The 19,479-nt window shown below is 48.2% G+C and overlaps 1 protein-coding gene across 4 annotated transcripts in view; it reads right to left on the reverse strand.

Moving 5' to 3' along the window:
• Positions 1-19,479, reverse strand: part of PBX1 (PBX homeobox 1) — a 240,528-nt gene that overhangs the window by 24,156 nt on the left and 196,893 nt on the right. For 2 of the 4 annotated variants that reach the window (XM_039484089.1, XM_039484086.1), the window contains exons 4-6: positions 18,649-18,857; positions 18,059-18,194; positions 11,919-12,078 (exon numbers count right to left, since the gene is read on the reverse strand). In XM_039484089.1, the coding sequence (XP_039340023.1) occupies positions 11,919-12,078; positions 18,059-18,194; positions 18,649-18,857 (505 nt within the window). The remainder of the gene's footprint in view (positions 1-11,918; positions 12,079-18,058; positions 18,195-18,648; positions 18,858-19,479) is intronic. The other 2 variants (XM_039484087.1, XM_039484088.1) reach the window with 2 other exon arrangements.

Raw genomic sequence — 19,479 nt, forward strand, 5'->3', positions numbered from 1 at the left:
CTAGCACAAAGAGTCCCTGAGGCCCTGCATGGGATTCTTGGGTGCTATCCTAATACAAACCATAACACTAATTAATTAACAGGAAAAGCACCTGTAGCAGCTGCTGCTGTTTAGCATCTGTGCTTTATCAGATGATAACCCAAGACCTTTGCACCACTCGTCCCTTAGCTGGCTTCCCATCAGTAACGTCCCAGTTCCATTCTCTTCATTGGCTTCCCATCCATCCTCTCTTCTTCCATCGCTTTCACTGGCTTATTTTCCACAATGACTGAAGTGTGTGGTGGGGGGGTATGGTCACCATTCACACATCCTTGAAGAGTACCACCTCCAAGGAGGATGACGAACTGTGATCTGAGGAAGTACCACTAGTTGCAATGGGAGGAAAATAAATATTAAATTTGGGGTGAAGGTTGGACCGTGACAGGGCTTCAGCCTCCCATAGAAAGTGATGGAAGCTTAGACACTTGGTCCATTTAAAACTAGTCAGTTTAAGGCACTGGGGAACATGCAGTAGAGGAAAGCCTGTATGGGCCAAGGTGAGATTAACTTTGTCATCATGGCAAATCCCAAAGGGACATCGCCTCCTTGTAGATCGCGTGCCACCTGGATCAATCATGCAGGATACTGGAATAGCCCTTTCGCAAGGTTTCATTTAGTCATTTTTGCCTTTGTGGCAGAGACGCTGTTGCCCATTTCAGGTACAAGGGCAATTGACCAGGTTGTTGTCGGTGGTAGGTTTCAGCATCAACTTGAATGCACCGATCCCAGATGGGAGATTAACTAGACATGTCTAAACAGGTCTTTTCCACCTCTAATTCTGGTGATCTCCACATCCAATTCCCAATTGCTCCCTAATATTCAAACGTCTTCATGACTTGCTCATTGCCAATCCTTCTCCCTCATTTCCACTTGCTTCAACTTCCTTGCTGTCCCACCTCTCTATTCCCAACTGCCCCTCAACATGCCTCAATCCCACACTGAATCCTACATTTCATAGTAACATAAGAACGCCCATACTGGGTCAGACCAAAGGTCCATCTATAAAATCTGGACTGTCTCGATATTTAGGCGTTTGTCCCGCATCCCGACCATTTTTTTTTTTTTTTGGCTCCACAGGCAGCACACCTCTCATCTGGTCACCCTAGTACAAATCATTGTTCTGCCCATGGTAGCGAAAATCACATGTGTAGCATCAAGTCACAACTTTGTCTGCTGCGCCATACCATGAAACACTCTGGACACTAATAATGTGATGGGCTTTTATCACACTGAGCCCATCTAAGTCATCACTGCCCAGATGAAACCTGGGGTCAGGAATTCCGCTTGCAGCTACACATGTGTGACTGCCGTTTAAAGTCAACGGGAGCTGCATGTCTCTGTTGACAAGCAGAATTTGGCACCAGACATGCAAAATACTTTTCTCAGCGTTTCTACCACCATCTAGTATGATGGAAGAACCCATCCTAGGCTGGTGACTTCAGTGGAAGTCTGACAATTGACATCTCACTTATTTGGCCTCATTGTTTTTTGGCTTCCTTTTTGCACTTCACATTTAACACGGACAGTGAAACTTGCTATTATTTACCCAGCGCTGCAAGTGCAAAGGGCACCTGAACGTCTGATGATACAGCTCCCATGCTGAAGAGCTTACCCTGGATTTCCACCTAATGTGACCAAAAACTATCACAAAGGACAGAGGAAGGCAGAGGTAACAGAAGACAAGAGGCTCAGCAGCAATCAGATAAGGCAGAAGGCTTGTTGGCTTTTTGGGCTTGTTACAGACAAAGCGGATGTTGGTTTCCCAATGGTGCAGTCCTCTCAAAGAGCAACATAAAAAGGAATCAGGGGCTCTGCAGCTGGTTTTCATCTGGACACAGCACTGACAAGGTGGGTGTCAGAGGTTAGTCAGCGCTTCTGAGCAGAGAGCTCAGCCTGCGTGCCCTGGGAGGGCGCCAGGTGGCTGAGGGTGGGGCATAAGCGGATCTCAGGATGGGGGGTGGATAGATGCGACCCCTACCCTTGTCCATGTGTTGCTGAGTTCTTCGACTCAACAGAAGCACCAAGCTCCAGCAGTGTGGGCACCCCCAAGGAAAGCAGCGTGAGTAACTTTAAATGGCTTCCCATGCCTACCGCTCTACGACGCCCGTCTTTGCTCCGCATTCCCTTCCAGTTCCAACGTCTGGTCCTTGTGCTCAGGGCTCTGCAAAGCTCCATGCCTTCAGCCCATCTCTAGTGGCTCGTTTCTCCCCTGCGTAGGCCCTGCCAATTCCAATGCCTCCATGTCTCCTTAGTTCCCTCAAAGGGCCCTAGGCCTGGAATATCCAGCCAGCGCACAGCCTCCCTCTTCATCAAATCCCTCCTCAGCACCCCCATTTCCCATCATCCCTGAAACCTGCCCTGTGAACTGAAAATGTATCAAAAACCCAAACTGTGCCCCTTCGGTTCACTGTGCACGCCCCAACTCCCTGCACCCCTCCCTCTTTGTCACTGGCCATTTAAATTGGGGCAGGGACCCTACGGGATCTCCATGTACAGCACCAGGCCCGCCCATGCCACCGTTCAATAAATTCACCATTAGACAGGCAACATACTGAGCTCTGCCCACATTTGTCTCCCAGTCATTTCTCCTCTTGCACCTTCAGTCTGTCGCACTCCGGACTGATACCCACTCATCACTCACTCTTGTACTGTCTGTCTACCTGCTACAATGAACACCATCAGCTGCTGCTGCCTCGGGGCTCAGCACAATACAGACCTGCCACAGCCGAGCTGGCTGCTGCGGTCGCAGGCACAGGACTGGGTGTCCAGGAGCCATAAAGGAAGGTGCTTTTGCAGCAGGTAGGTAAACATTGCCTCTTCCTTGCCCAGCACGGCCGCCCTCCCAGACCCTAACCATGCTGGCTTCAGCTCTCGTTGCAAGCTGCCTGGATCGAATGGGCAGACGGTGCAGCTACACTAGCCCATTTGGAGCATCCAAAAGGGGTCATCGGGGTCTGTTGCACTTTTTATGGTTCTTGGCACCAAACTCCAACCCTCTAAGGACTGAGCAGGACTCTATATGCCTCTTAATCAGCCAAAGGCACCACTCCCTAGTCTGTGACGCTCCCAGGCCAGGGAATACCAGCACTATTTCTACCTCTCCTTGCCCGCTTACCTACCCGTGTCTCAGCTCCGGAGGGGTTCTCTTTGACACCTCATCAGTTCCTCTGCGGGGCAACCTCTCCTTGCAACTTACCCTGTCTCCTGATACTGTGGAGAGGGGAGCCAGTTCAGCGAGGGGCATGGGTGGTGGTGGTAGGGGAAAGTGGGGTACAGGGGAGCCCTGCAGAGATGGCATTTCTATGCTGATCTCTTCCCAAAACAGGAGACCACGGGTGACATACTGGTAGCCTCTTGTGTCCATGCCTACTTGTGCATATACACAATGCAGTTGGTTGCCATGCCATCCCGTCGGCTACTCCCAGTTCTGCTCAGCACTGTAATTAATCATCTAACACTAGTGCTGCTGTAGCATTTGGCCGCCCGACTCGGCATCCCGGCCTCATTGTGCTAGGCGCTGTATAATCATGCTCCCTGCCTTGCTCGCTGACAGAATTGAGAAGACAGTGAGATGCAAAGGGCAGTGGGGAGCGGGGATACAACGTGGACAGACATTTGCCATTTTGTTTTTGTTATCAGATCGATCAAGGGCCAGTGATTCCCAGCGACCTCTTAGCCTAGCCTCCATTACCTGGCTGATTTCTTAGAGGCAGAGGTGGGTGTGCAAGAAGCCCGTCATGTTAAAACATATGTGCTAACGCGGGGATGAGCTGCACATACAGTAAGGCAGGGCTGCCCTGCCAGAAACTAAACAGAGAGGACTGGCGGGCTCATGGAGCGTGTAACACAGCCTTTGACATCTAGCCACCAGTCTGGAGCCAACCCAGATCGATAGCAGCTCTTCGGTGTGAAATGAATTGGGTGGGTCTTGCCCCAGTTCCTAGCAGGCAGGCATCCCCCATTAGGAAAACTACCCTCGCGTTTGGTCCTAATTAGCCATGGGACTGAACTCACTTCCCACCTCCGAATGCAGATTTCTGCAACTCAGGGTAGACATGATTTCCTGGGGTGGCATCTGGGGGAAGTTTGCGCTGCTGTAGCTGTTCTGCACTCACAGAGGACGGCAGCGCACAGAGCAGCTAGACTGGCATCTCCCCCCCCAGTGCACGCTCCCCGTCCAAACATCACAGGCTGACGGAAAGAAAGCTCGGATGTTCCAGAAGGGAAAGGGGAAGCCAGACCCTAAGAGTGCTACTGTGGTGAAACTGACAAAGCTGTCAGTCATGGGGAAGAGATGATAGGGGCCTCCTGGGGAGCAGAGAGAGGATCTGGCATGGCAGGAGGATGCTCTTAGCTGAAGAGACAGGGCGATGCTTGGGGGAGGGAGGATGCTCTGAAACATGGGGTCTAGAGAGATGAGTGGATGGTATTTACCTCAGCAGTGACTCACAGAGTCAAGTCACCTGGCTTCTGCTCTCCAATTACACTCCAGAGATGCTGCTCAGCAATCAAAGGCCCACAGTGTCTGACTCACAAGGGCCTCTGCTGGCAATAGGGCAATCACTGGGGCCCAGGAATCACAGCCAGGCATAGTGCTGCCTCTTGCTGCCCTGCCAGTACCCGTGGATCCTGTCCCAGAAGGATGGGGGGGGGGTAACTTCTGAGACCATTAGCAACAGTCTTCTCAGGAGAAGCTAACGCGAGAGAGACCAGCGCACACTGACAAACCTGGGTCATGTTTGAGAAAGGGTCAGGATTGGGGCTTTCCTCCACCATTGAAAAGGGAAGAAGCAGCTAGGGTCTTTGGCCACAGGACAAAGTAAGTTCAACAATCAGTGTATTGCTAAACCCCCTATCACTCCTCTTAAGCTGCTGTGAAAAGGCACTGGAAGATAGTGATGTATTTTTATCTGTGAGGGTACCCTCACCTCAACAGATAGGTGAACAGATAGGTGCATTATGGTAGGCCTGGGTGCACACAATAGGTGCAGGTAGAAAACCCACATTATTTTGCGCTTCTCCAGTGCCATCTGTGGAGCTCGCAACACTTTATAGATGCTAATTAACCAAGCCTCGCAATCCCTATAAGAAGCATCATTGATCCCAGCTTGCAGATGGGGAAACTGAGGCTCGTGGAGGGGAGGGGACTTTTCCCAGGTCACGGAGACCTTGCTAAAAGCACACAGAGGATTTTTGTGGCATGGTGGTGAGTGTCCCTCCTACGTTAGCACTTCCTCCAGCGCTAGCACCAGCATGCAGCAATGTTGGTAGAAGAAGGGTACATGATTTTGGGATGCAGACACACATCTTGGGAGAGTCAGAAACAAGACCAAGGAGTCCAAGTCCTATGCTTTAACCACAGGACTTGAAAGTGCAGGATCTTCATAGTTTACTGCAGGGTCTGGACAATTTACACCCATTACACAGCCATGCTCCTGCCTGTGGGGAATGTTACAGGAAGAGAGCCACATTGCACCATTATTCAACTGGGGCAGCCACTGGAGGTATGGCTGTTATGCTGGATATGGGCCAGATCTAAAGCCCACTGAAGTCGATTGAAGACTTTCTCTTGGCTTCCATGGGCTTTGGATCAGGCTCAAATTGGGCAAATAGGAGAAGAGTGAAAATCGCACACCTTGGCTACAAGTTTGTGTGGATTCTGGACTCTGATATTCACAACCTCCAATTTGAAAAAGAATATTATTAAATATAACACACACACACACACACACACACACCTCTAAATTTACTCCATGCCTTTAAAAAGGGGAGTTGCCACCATCAGGAGGCCCAGTCTGTTCTTTCAAGTAAAAACAGCTAAGTGATTAAAAGAATGTAGAAGTTTACAAATTTTTAGAAGTATTTGAAAGAAAAAAGGTGTGGAAGCCATCTAGTACATCCCTACAATGTACTGTATGGGGTGTATGGGGTGTTCAGGGAGGGGCAGCACCTCTGGTGTAGGGGCATGTCGTGTCCCTTCAGGGCAGCTCGTCCACCTTTGGTCCCCACCTGTCACTCAGCTCTCACCTGTGGCTCCTAGTAGCTGTAGCATGCGCAGCGGCCACACCCCAGGCAACAGCTTCGACAGGCTGGCTAAACCAGGTTGAGGGTAGCCGTTGGGCATAGACCTTCGGTGAGATAGGGCCTTGTCTATCCCAAGCATGTGAAGACAGACTCCGGCGGATTGAGTGGATGAGACCTTTTGGAATAGGACCAACAGTCATGAAGGCGGTTTCTGCAAGCGACGTTGTACGCTAAGAGCACGGCAAGACGCGAAAGACGCCCTGGTCAACCACTGTGCCCAGTCCATCTCCAACCGTCTCGACTTTTGTCCTGCCATTGGAGCAAGATGGAATCTGGGAAGAGAGAGTGAGGCTGACTATGCGCACCTCTCCCTCACTTTAATCCAATTCACGCGCAAGTCTTGACATCCCTCCAATTCCCGTAAACTTTAAAGTCCTGTGGCGATGGGCGAGCGACGAAGCAGCAGGTGTGGATACACTGGGAGCTGTAGCTGCGGACCTGCACACAGGCGGCTCAGGTCTAATGGTCGTCTTCTTGCTGACCGAAGCAACAGCTGGATTCGGCGTCTACCTGAGTGACTGAGCAGCCCTCTTTAGGACTGCACTGCTCACCTCTGTAGTAAGAGGAAGGGGCTAGAAAAGGTGCCCTAAACATTGTTTGCTTCATAGAACCCTGGCCAGCTTACCACGGCTGGAGGGGATCCCATCTTATGCGGTCGAATAACAAAATTTCAAACAACAAAACGCAAGGTGACACCACTCATTATTGGTACATGGAATGTACGCACGCTTCAAGACAACCCCTCAGCAGATTGACCAGAAAGAAGAACAGCTCTGGTCGCCAGAGAGCTCGCAAGATTTAACATCGATATTGCGGCCCTGTGTGAAACTCGTCTAGCCAACGAAGGTCAGCTCACAGAAACAGGAGGTGGTTACACATTCTTCTGGTGTGGACGTAGCAGTGACGAACGTCGTGAATCTGGAGTTGGCTTTGCGGTTAAGAATCATCTTGTCCGCAAACTTGCCAGTCTTCCCAAGAGCGTGAATGATCGACTCATGACACTGCATCTTCCACTACCGAGAGGAAAGCGAGTTATACTAATCAGCGCTTACGCACCCACAATGACGAATCTGGATGAAGTAAAGGACAAGTTTTATGAAGATCTCGATGCCCTACTTTCATCCGTGAAGTGCACCGACAGGCTGATTCTACTTGGCGATTTTAACGCGAGAGTAGGATCCGATCACTCTGCCTGGGATGGCGTCATTGGAAAAAATGGAATCGGCAAATGAAACAGCAATGGCCTACTACTATTGAAGACATGTGCGGCTCATGTTCTGATCATCACCAATTCCATCTTCCGCCTGCCCACTCGCAAAAAGACGTCCTGGATGCACCCACGTTCCAAGCACTGGCATCTCATTGATTATGTCATCGTGCGGAGGAAAGACAGACAGGATGTAAGGGTGACTAAGGCCATGCCGAGTGCTGACTGTTGGACTGATCATAGACTTATCTCTAAATTAAGCCTTCCCATCAGGCCAAAGAGACATCTGCAGGGAAATAAAGCTGTGATGAAAAAGATCAACGTTAGTAAACTGAGGAACCCCAGCACAGCAGCTTCACTAGTAGAAGATCTCGACAACCAACTCTCAGAGCTGCAATTAGAGGAAAACGTTGAGAGGAACTGGGAACGCTTCCGAAATATTGTGCACTTTTCTGCACTAAAGGTTCTTGGACCCTCACACAGGAAACAGCAGGACTGGTTTGATGAAAACAACGAAGAGATCAAGGCTTTACTTGCTGAAAAGCACCGCCTTCACCGTGCTCATCAGAACGACCCGTCGTCAACAGCTAAGAAAAATGCCTTCAACAACATTCGCAGGACCGTACAGAGCAAGCTTCCTAAGATGCAGGACTCCTGGTTGAGTGCCAAAGCAGATGAAATCCAGAAGTTTGCTGATAGAAACGATGCCAAACGGTTCTACGAAGCCCTTAGATCCTTGTACGGACCTCGGCCTTCAGGGAGTTCCCCTCTACTGGACTTAGATGGCGTAACTCTCATTACTGAGAAGACTCTGATTCTACAGCGTTGGGCTGAGCATTTCCAATCCGTACTGAACCTCCCATCTTCCATCAATAATGAGGCGATTGACAGAATGCCCCAGGCGGATATTAATTACAGCCTGGACGTTCCACCATCAGAGACTGAAACCCTACAGGCCATCAGTCAGCTGTCTAGTGGCAAGGCCTCAGGATCTGATGCAATTCCAGCGGAAATCTATAAGGATGGTGGTGCAATGCTTGTTGACAAACTCACTCAGCTGTTCCAGTCCTTCTGGAATCAAGGGTCCATTCCTCAGGAATTGAAAGATGCGTCCATCGTACACCTCTACAAGAGGAAAGGAAATCGAAAAGTCTGTAATAATCATAGAGGAATATCACTGCTTTCTAGCGCAGGTAAGATCCTTGCACGAGTGTTGCTGAATCGCCTGATTGACCACCTGGAACAGGGTTTACTACCCGAGACATAGTGCGGCTTCCGCAAAGAGCGTGGCACTGTGGACATGATCTTCGCAGTTCGACAGCTCCAAGAGAAGTGTCAAGAGCAGAATCGTGAACTGTATACCATCTTTGTGGATCTTACCAAGGCTTTTGACACTGTCAGTCGCGAAGGTCTGTGGCGCATCATGTCGAAGTTTGGGTGCCCTGACAGATTCATCCTGATGGTATGTCAGTTCCACGACGGCATGACGGCTCGTGTTCTGGACGACGGAGAAGCTTCAGAGGCCTTTCCCGTCACAAACGGCGTCAAGCAGGGGTGTGTGTTGGCACCGACCCTGTTCAGCATAATGTTTTCAGCTATGCTGTCAGACGCCTTTCAGAACAGTTCCTTGGGAATCAGCCTGAGATACAGGACTGATGGGAAACTGTTCAACCTGCGAAGACTCCAGGCTGTCACCAAAATAAAGGAGACTGTGCTAAGAAACCTTCTTTTTGCTGACGACTGTGCCCTGAATGCTGGATCAGAGCAGGAAATGCAAGCTAGCATGGATAAATTCGCAGCAGCATGTGATAACTTCGGCCTCCTCATCAACATAAAGAAAACCGAAGTGATGCACCAGCCAGCTCCGAAAGCCCAACACCAAGAGCCCAGCATCATAGTGAAGGGACAAAAGCTGCAAGCAGTGGACCAATTTACATACCTTGGCAGCACCCTTTCTCGCGCAGTGACAATTGACATCGAGGTCAACTGCAGAATCGCTAAGGCAAGTTCTGCATTTGGCAGACTGTTGACCAACGTGTGGGGCCGCCGTGGAATAAGCCTTGCTACAAAGCTTAAAGTCTACCGAGCAGTAGTGCTAACTACCCTGATGTATGCCAGTGAGACTTGGACTGTATACAGGAGGCACGCTAGGCAACTGAACCACTTCCACATGACTTGCCTCCGCAGACTTCTGAGGATCCGGTGGCAGGATAAGGTGCCAGATACAGAAGTCCTCTCCAGAGCAGGCCTGCCGTCAATTTATATTCTGCTTATGAAAGCCCAGACACGCTGGGCAGGCCATGTTGTAAGGATGCCAGACTACCGCATCCCCAAACAGCTCTTTTATGGTGAGCTGTCCCAAGGAAAGCGATCGCACAGGGGACAAAAGAAGCGATACAAAGACACGCTGAAAGCCTCTCTTAAGTCCCTGGATATTGACATCACCTCCTGGGAAACCCTGGCACAAGACTGATCGACATGGCGTACACTCATCCATCAAGGCTGCCAGATATCTGAAGCCAGAAGGATAACTATAGCACAAGAGAAGCGAGCACTCCGTAAAGCCAGAGCTGTAAATGTAGTAACAGTGGTGCCCACACGTCTGCCCGACATATGGCAGAACATTTCGTGCCCGTATTGGCCTTATCAGCCACCTGCGGACGCACTGTGGACAGCTCACAACCTGCTAGATGTCAAGGTCTTCTTCAAAAACGATGGACGAACATACATACATACAACAAACCAGTGAGTGCACCCTGACCCTCTTGAGCAACCCTACAATAACAAACCAGTGGGTGCAGCCTGAGCCTTTTGAGCAACCCTACACAAACCTGCATGCATGATGAGGAGAGAGCACAGAAGCACAGGAATTGCTGTTCACACTTGTGGTCCACCTAGTCCAGTGCCCTGCCTCTGACAGTGGCTAGTACCGGAGGCTACAGAGGAAGGGGTGAGAAACAATGTAGTGGGGCAGTTATGGGATAACCTGATCTCCAGGGAAACCTAACCCCCAATAGTTAGGGGCTGTTTTGTGCTCTGAACCATAAATGGTTTATATCCTAAACAAAACTGTAGCTCACATGGAACCATTTAGAACCCTCCACATGGGTCAGCAGTAGGGCTTGGGTGCAGATCTTTAGATCCATAGCATGGGATGTGAGCTAAAGGAGTAACTGATAAAAATCCAGCAAGGACACAGATTGGAGTTTCAAGCTCCAGACGGATTGTTTGGAGAAAGAGTGAGTAGTGGGGTTTTTTTTGTTTTTTTTTGTAATCATGGTTCCCTCACTATCTGACGTGATAGTTACTTTATTTGATTGAACCTTTGTCCTGTTTTCCCTATCCTCCTCCCATTTCTACCTTTGTGTTCGATGTCTGTAATTCTTGGGGTCAAGACCACGTTTCTTTAGGTCGCCTGAAAATGCCGTACCAAGTACTGGCATGATGTCAGGTTTCCTAAGAAGAAGAAATAGTTTCACTGATACCAAAATACCCATTGCCGGTTTAACATCTCTGCTGGCCCTGCATTCAGAAGCATACCTGAGATCAGCCCACTTCATGCACTGGAGAAAGGGGTACCATAATCACAGACCGAGTTGAATGATACAGAACCAAATGTATTCACACTTCCCTCCTTTAAGCAAAATAAGCATATACAGATATATAATTTATATATAAAGAGAATTTAAATCACATGGCAGCCATCAAGTTAACCTCTGTTTCTTTTAATTAGGTCTCAAATCTCCCATCGCTTTGAACAATCAGTACAAAGCACCTAAAAATGTCTGTTTGGAGTAATGGTGATTCTATGCGGTGGCACTGTGCACACATCACCGCTAGAATTAAACAGTGGGCACGTCATAGTTCTTTAGCAGAAGAGTTGAAATCTGGGTAAGAGGAACTGATCAAACATACATTTGTCCCTTAAAGCAAATGAAATGAAAACCACAATAAACAGCTAAGGAAGGGGAGAAGTGGGGGACGGAAAAACCAACCCACTTCAAGGATTTCCTTGAAGACAGAAGATCTCACCCAATACTGATACTAAAGGAAAATAAAATTCACACAGAACACATACTTGCAGGTGATCCAGACATTATGGTGTGAGCAGCCAAAAAATTGAAGTATAAAAGTCCACACAAAACAGACTGAAAATAGCATGATCTGGAACATCCTGTAAGTGTTGGGTCTTTTTTTTTTTTTTTTTTTAAATCAGGGTCACTCGTGCTTTCAGTCCCTGGTGAAGTAAATCAATTGTGCACGGACAATTTTTTTCTCCTGAGGAGCAAGCAACTCAAGCAAATTTTTAATCCATGCAAAACCCCCAACACGTTACCGTCGGTTACACAGCATGATCACATCGCTTTTACAAACGAAAAAACAGAACGGAAAAAAAATGAAAAAAATTAAATTCATATTTTTTCTTTGTTGTTGTTGTTGTTGTAAAAATTACATAAAAACCAACCAACCGAAAAAAGAAAACTGAAAAAAGAAAAGAAAAGAAAACACAGATATTAAAGGAAAAAACAAACAAACAACCAAAAAAAAAAAAAACGAACAATAACAACCCAAAAAAAAAAAAACTAACCAGCTGAATTGGGAGTTGAGGGTGAGTTAGCTTGGCTTCCATGGGCTGACACATTTGTAGCAGTGACAGCCGTTTTGGCAGCATAAATATTGGCTTCCTCTTGAAATTTACCTATGTTCTTCTTGTACCGGATTCGCTTATTTCCAAACCAGTTTGATACCTAGAGCGAGTTCAAGAAAAGACAAAAAAGTTAACATTTCACCTTTAACACATTTTGGTGGGGACACGGGGGAGGGTTAGAAATGGGGAATAAAGCAATTTAAAGCATTGCAGTTTTTTCTAAAAGCTTTGCAAGGAAAAGATTCCACCTGCTGACTCCATCCTAACCCCGGTGAACCCCAGAGCAGTATAAAGTCAATAAAACCAATGCAGAGGCGAGCACATGCCTGTTCTTTCAACTTCCATTAAGGGCACACTGTCAAGATAACAATATTGCCAACCCCTAGCATTCCACAATCACGAGACAGGTTCCAGAAATCAAGAGACTGGCTTAGAAATCATGAGATTTAAAATAAATCAGGGTGAGGGCCTTCATTTCTCTTCTGGGATTTGAGCCTCTAGGGTGCACGCAGGTCATGTTTTAAAGCTTTTCTCTGCCACTATGAGGGCTGTAAGCTTACTTACAAAAGCTGAGATTCTCCCGTAATCACAGGACTCCAGGAGCTGTCTTTTAATGGGAGCCTAGCACCTGCTTGTGCCTTTGAATACTCCCCCGAGACCATTATTAAATGTGTTAGGATTTTAAAAATCGAATTTGCTTTTCATCATTTATCTTGCTGATTTCCACACAAGCTTGGGCCAGCCAACCTAGCCTGGTCAGTTTCACTTCCTGGTTCTCAAGACTGCTGGGTTCAGGGTCCCTGCACTGAAGAGAAATATTTTCATTTTTTAAATAAACCGTTTCAGCTGAATGATCTAAGTACCCAGGAAACTCTTCTGTTCTGATCTCCAGTGCCTGGCTCCTCTAAACAAAATGAAACCTTGTGCCTAAAACTAAGCTGTCCGTGTCCCTTTCATGAGAATGCTAGACCCATGCACTAGGAAGCTATGATTCCCCCCGACACACACTCAGTCACACCCTGGTTTAATGCTCTCTCCATCACAGTAGCATGTGCTGCTTTTTGGAGCACATCCCAGAAGAATTTACAGGTACAGCTGCTGCATTGGTTACTCTGGTCTGGTCTACACACACAGTTTTACCAATATAACTCAAGGTTTAGCTAAATCAGGGCAAAACCTGTATGGACACTCTTAATCCAATTTAAACCTGGTTTATACCAATTGAGCTTGCATCAGTTAATAATACTGGTGCAAATTCTGTGTGTAGGCCAGGATTCCAATTGAAGGAGACAGAAAATGGAGATTGTTAGGGGCTTTGCTGGCCGCTTCTTTTGGTTCTGATTTCAATCGGTGCCCCATTTCATGACACTGCCAGGTGGTCGCAATCCCAAGCGGTCAGCTCAGATCATGCATCCCCAACCCAGATGCAGAGGTGGGAAAGTTTGCAAGGGCAGCCATCAATGGAGGTGTTTCAACAGAACTTTGCAGCGTCTGCTGCGTGCATGGCGCCTCGACTGTCTACAGATTTTCAGAATGAGACAGGTTGAACTATCATTTATAAATACAGACTGAACTTCTTCAGAAGTAATTAAGGAAATGGAAAACTATGGGCCAGATCAGTGGCTGGCGTAAATTGGTGGAGTTCCATTGAAGTCGACATCAGTTGAGGATCTGGCCCTATGCAATGAATCTGTCTCAGAGAGCACCATGGAGAGATATTAACAGCTAGGCTCTAATTGATTAATTGCAATTAGTCTCCATTGAGGATTTTAAAGAACGTAGCTTTGAGTCAATTGCATAAAGATTTGTGGTGGGCAACCCCCAAAGGGTTTGGATAAGCACCCGAAAGTTTAGAGTCTGGATGTTCATCTGAAATATATGAAATTCTTGAGTTGGCAAAATCGGGCTGCATTTCTCACTAAAACAAGCTCTCTGAAAGTTTCTGATACTTTGTGGTGTCTCTCAATCCTGGCCCATGCAGTCCCATTTGGAACCAGGCAGCATTATTAACAATAGTCTCTTTCCTCATTTACACTGTGTGTTGCACCCATCAACCTCAAAGCACTTTATAAAAGCAGGCAAGTATCATTCTCATTGGACAAATGGGGAAACTGCAGCAGAGAAAGGTGTCATACCACAAGTCAGTGGTAATGCTGGGGACAGTACCCAGATCTCTCGACATCCCTTCTGGTGCCATTTATGAAACCAGCACTAAGGGTAACCACAGATATGGAACTGAAACCAGCACAGAACTTTTAAAAATATTGGAAAGATTTGAGCTTGAGTTTTGGAAGTATGTTTTGGGTGTCTTCTGGTTTTATCTGGAGTTCTCCCTCCAGAAAGGTCAGTTGTGGCAAAAATGAATAGGTTCCCAAGGACTGTTCAAAACAGGGCTGGAATAAACCGGACTCTGTTTTTTGAAGGCTGAAAGTCCATTGACCTGGTGTCTTTGTCATTGGATTTATCTCCGGTTGTGCTACCAAAAGAGGATAGGGACCTAATCAGACATATCCCCGTCTCCTTATTATATCAATGGCATTCCCTACTTCCAGATCTTGAATGGATCATTATGAAGGTTGCAGGGTGCAATCCTCATGGATGTGTATATTGAGACTTATCTGCATAGTTAAAAGATTCAGGAAAGATCTGAGCAACTTGGGTCTACAATCTTGAGCTGGAACTCTAGAGTTCTGGACTTCCTTTTCCTTCCAATTGTGTGCCATGGAGCTGGGACTCTTGGCATTTTGGTGCTTCCACTTCCAGATGGAGTCCAAGAGTGCGGAGGCCATGGCAGGAATAACGGGAGCTTGGGATGGGGGGACAGTTGGCTGAATTTGTTCTCATCTCAGGAGAGGTTCCTGGTTTGAGGCTGAAGGTCTGAGGACGGTGATAGGAGACTTCTGATTTAATCAACGCAGGGTGGCTCATCCATATCAAGTCCCAACAGCAGGGTCAACAGACACAGGGCTGCTAGGGTCAGCTGTAAACTCCCCTTTTATGGGAACTCGTTTCTGGAAGCTCAGTGAGCATGGCGACCGTCCTATCAGTATGCCCCCTAATAATCCCTCTCCCTCTGGCCTGGAGCACTCTCCCTGCCATGCCATATTTGTTGGTGTTGGTGGAGCGCCCCTCGGCTTCCTGGAAACAGAAGTGCTTCAATATGCCGGACTAGATAGACACAGACAGACCCCCAAGTGCCTTCTCCTGTACTTGCTCTCAGCAATCTCTTGGGACTGACCTGCCCTCATGCATCAGGCACAGTTATGTTTAACTATGGGGTGAACGGGAGTGGGGATAGGCCACTGTTCAGGAAGTGCTAAGCACCACCCTCTGAAAATCAAGTGCCCCGTCAACCTTCTAGTTGGAAACCCAAAATCACTCATCACTATTGAACATCTTGGCCTCACTTTTCGAAATCATGGCCATCTCGTACAGGATTTCCCCAGACAAGTCCATCTGTGTTGGCACCCTGCCTTCTGAGTACATCAGTTCAAGCTATTGATCCATCTAGCCAGGAATCCTATTTTATGCTAACCAGATCAGATCTGTGGCCCATCTAATCTGGTATCCTGCCTCTATGCATAAACCCATTACTGGAAAAGTCCAATATTCCATCTACTTTGGTGTGTCACCTCCTAGACCAGTTAGCCAGTCTTCTGTAGGCTAGTCCTGTCCCTTAGGTTGCTACTCTGAATTAGGATTATGGCGATTCAGCTGAGACTTTTGTCCTGTTCTAAATGCTAGATATTTGGTCACTGGTATCCAGCTAGTGTTTTGCACTCACTGAATAACTGCTGCTTGTTTCACTGCATGGAAAAAAGATAAATAATCCCTCCTGTTTTCTACGATGCCTTCCATCTGCAGGGATCCCAAAGTCCTTGATAAACTTTGCACAGAAATCCCCTGGCACACCATTGCAATGAGGCTACCTCCGGAGGGGATGGCAGCAGCTATTTAACAATGCACAGTAACACTGCACTGGAAGGGAAATACATATCCAGCTGAGACTGAGGGGTCTATTTCAGGAGGCAGAATGGAACTACTGAGATTATAAATTGGCCATGAGATGGGAGTTAACAGCCTAACTCTTGCAAAAAGGGTCATGGCTCCTTTAATAACCTCCAGTTGTCAGGAACGCTTCCACTTCTGAGTCATAGGGAAGAGAGCCAATGATTGGTTCACTGACACCCCTTTCAGCAAGATCCAGGCTTTCCTTTGAGGCCTAACATTGAAGTTATGGAAATGGGATGTCTTGTTAAAAAAGCTCACTCAGAAGATAAGGGCTTGACGCAGAAATCACTGGGTGAGGTTCTGCCCGTGCCACACAGGAGGTCAGACTAGATGATCACAATGGTCCTTTCTGGTTTTACAATCTATGAACTTAGGAGCTAAGGTAATTGTGTTTGCTTTGCGAGAGCTGAGAGGAGCACAGCCCAAGGCAGTATGAACTGAGGCAGTTACAGTGCAGGGAGATTGTGTCTTCACGTAGTTTCCAAAGGGGTATTCCATTGACGTGGTGCGGATAAGCACTCAACTTTTCTGTACCGCTTTGGCCTGAAAAACCATGCGGGGATGGAAATCCTTAAGAAAGCAGCAATGTTTCCTTATTTCAGTTTCCTCAGAAAGATCGCAAGAACAGTTTTTCTCCTGGAAATCGGCTCTTTCTGCTCCAGGCACTAGGGAGTGCAGAGATGGCATGCGAATTACAAAAAAGTGAATGGAACTTTGTTGGATCCCATAAAAACATCCAGGGTCAATTAAAAGTTCAGGATGAAACACCAGGACAGTGCTTGGTTTATTAGAACCAGCGTGCCCCATTTCCCATGTGTAACCTTGGGATGGACTGATGGTCATTTGGGTCTTCTAATGTATGTTGTTGATTGGAGGTCACTACATGAGCATTTAAGGAGCAATTAGCAAGATTCCCTCAGGATTACAGATGACTACAGTCTCCAGTTTGATGTTGTTTCTTCCAGAGAAACTGAACAGCCATGCTGGGTGGGGACCTGGCCTTAGTTACTGTTGTCATCTTCATGTGAACGTGTGACCCAAATGACACCACAAACCTGTCTGCGAACATGAGGGAGCACAAGATGGCTGACTCCCGGAAACCGTATGGATTGGCTGTGGGCAAGACTACAAGAGGGCATGCTGATTGGTTCCAGACTTTTCAGCCTCTGGCAGCCAAATACAGTAGGAGGATCAGGGGAGGATGGAGGGAAGGAAGGGGCTGAGTATAATTGACAACCAAGAACGTGGTGGTTGCAAATTAGACACTCAACTGCTCTGCTCAAGCCTTGCATCAGCATGCTGGTCAATGCTATATGCCCCAGGGCACAGAGGCTATTCACCTGCCCCTTTCATTACATGGGCACACCTTGGGGTGTAGCTAGTGAATATCCTGTTTCCATACAAAAATTGCACGTGCCAGCAGATGAGAGAGGCATTGCATTCAGCAAATACAAGAGTAATTACCCTCTATGACTTTAGATGTAAAGAAACAACTCTGCAAATCCAGCCCCCAGTCTCCAGCCATGAGACCCTCAAACCAGAAACCCCACTCTAGCCATGGCCTCCTTCCTGGTCCTTGCTCACACAGCTCCTCAAGCAAACCCCTGCCAAGCCCCACGTGTGTTTGTTAGTTGTTCTCTAGCTTGTGAGGCCAGGCATTGGCCAAACATAGCACATGCCCCAGAAATCTCTTGGTCGCCTTGCTCAGCTCTCACTCTGCCACCTTCCCCACACCCCAGCATGCTCCCCTCAACCTCTACCGCTTAAATTCCACATTGGCTCTATTCTGCAATGTCCCAACCAGCCCCTGCCCTGTCCATCTCCATCCCTTCCAGGTGATTGCCCTAATACTTCCCCTCCCAATCCACATTTCTTCCTCAATGGGCCTTGTCCCCTATTGTTCCATACAGCCTCCAATTATTCTCTTGCTACCAATCTAGCAGTCACCCCGCAATTCACCCACCACCACTGTGGAGATCAGTAAAGAGACGCTTGCCTGGTTATTTGTGCCCTGCTGGAGAAACGCGAGGCCGTTATTTTGGTGCTACTCCCTTTGCCCATCCCCTTACCTGTGAGACTGTGATGCCGCACTTCTTGGCTAGCTCTTCTTTGGCTTCCTCACTAGGGTAAGGGTTGCTGAGATGGGAATAGAAATACTCATTCAGGATTTCCGTAGCCTGTTTGTTGAAGTTTCGTCTCTTCCGCCTTGGCAAGGAGAAAATGGAACAGAATCAGGGCCAAGGCTCCACGGGGCCTCTTGCCTCTCCATTGCAAAGTACTTTGCAAACCTCCTCTACTCAAACTTTGCAACACCTTGCGAGGGAAGCTCTGGACCCACCTGGCCTCTGACCTGCCTCCCCCCGGCCAGTGCCCTGGTTAGGAGGTTGGCCCCCAGGTGGGCTGGTGAAGGAGACTGCATGACACGGTAGTCAGGGTGGGCTGGGGATTTGATCCATTTGCGTCTCAAACCACATTAGCCCGTCTGTTCTGGTCCCTTGCCTTCATACTGGATCAGATCCATTGGTTGTCCCACCTCTGCCAGACCAGAGCAGATCTTTGCAGTGTCTGCTCTGTCTAAAGGCCAACATGAGAGATGAGACCGCCCCCCCCCCCCCCCCAAAAAAATGTTTTCTCTCAGACGGGAGATGGGAGAACTCACCGCGCATCTAGAAATCGGGAGCGCAGGATCATGACGGCTTCGCATGTGCTCTGCTTGAGCTGCATCTGGATGGAGCTGAATTTGCGGTGGATGATGCTGACCATTCGCTCGATCTCCTTTGGTGAGATGGGCCGGGTCCGGCTCTGCTCGCGCAGGAGGTTCATCACGTGGGTGGTGAATTCGTTGCACGCCTGGGACGGCAAGAAAAACAAAAGAAACCCCGGGATCGGAGGGTCATTCGGCCATGTTCAAGACTATATGGTGCCAGCAAGCCAGGTAAGGACACCAGCCCAGGGCCCCCACGGAGCAGCACAGCAACCAGCTAACGAGATCTAGCCACCCAGCTGCGACCTGACACCGAACCCGTTTCCATAGTGTCGACCACTTCCCCTTTCCACGGTGGGGATCAAGCTGCCTGCAACTTCAGCCCTGAAGCGGTGGTGAGGGTTTCTAAAGGAAAGAGCCTTAAATTGGGCCAGGGAGGAGATGAAACTGGGCCCAACCCTTTAGAGTATCCCTAGAGGCCAGGCGGAGAGGACCTGTTGGGTCATGTAGAGTTTAATTCACAGCCCATTGAGGAAAGACTCTCACTGACTTCAATGGGCTTTGGATCAGGCCCCTCGTCCACTTGCCAGCTTGTGTGGGATTATTCCCCCCCCCCCTTTTTTTAAGTGTTTTGTCCAGTCTAGGATTTAAAAATGACCCAAGTAGTGGAGCTTCCACCTTAAGAGGACTATAACGTACCCTCTCATCTCTACACTATCTCCCTGATGCTTAACCTCCATCGTCCTCTGCTCACTTCCATCCCAGGAACTCTGGGTCCTCCTTGGA

Source organism: Mauremys reevesii, linkage group 8, assembly GCF_016161935.1.
Source record: "Mauremys reevesii isolate NIE-2019 linkage group 8, ASM1616193v1, whole genome shotgun sequence".
Classification (NCBI taxonomy): domain Eukaryota; kingdom Metazoa; phylum Chordata; order Testudines; family Geoemydidae; genus Mauremys; species Mauremys reevesii.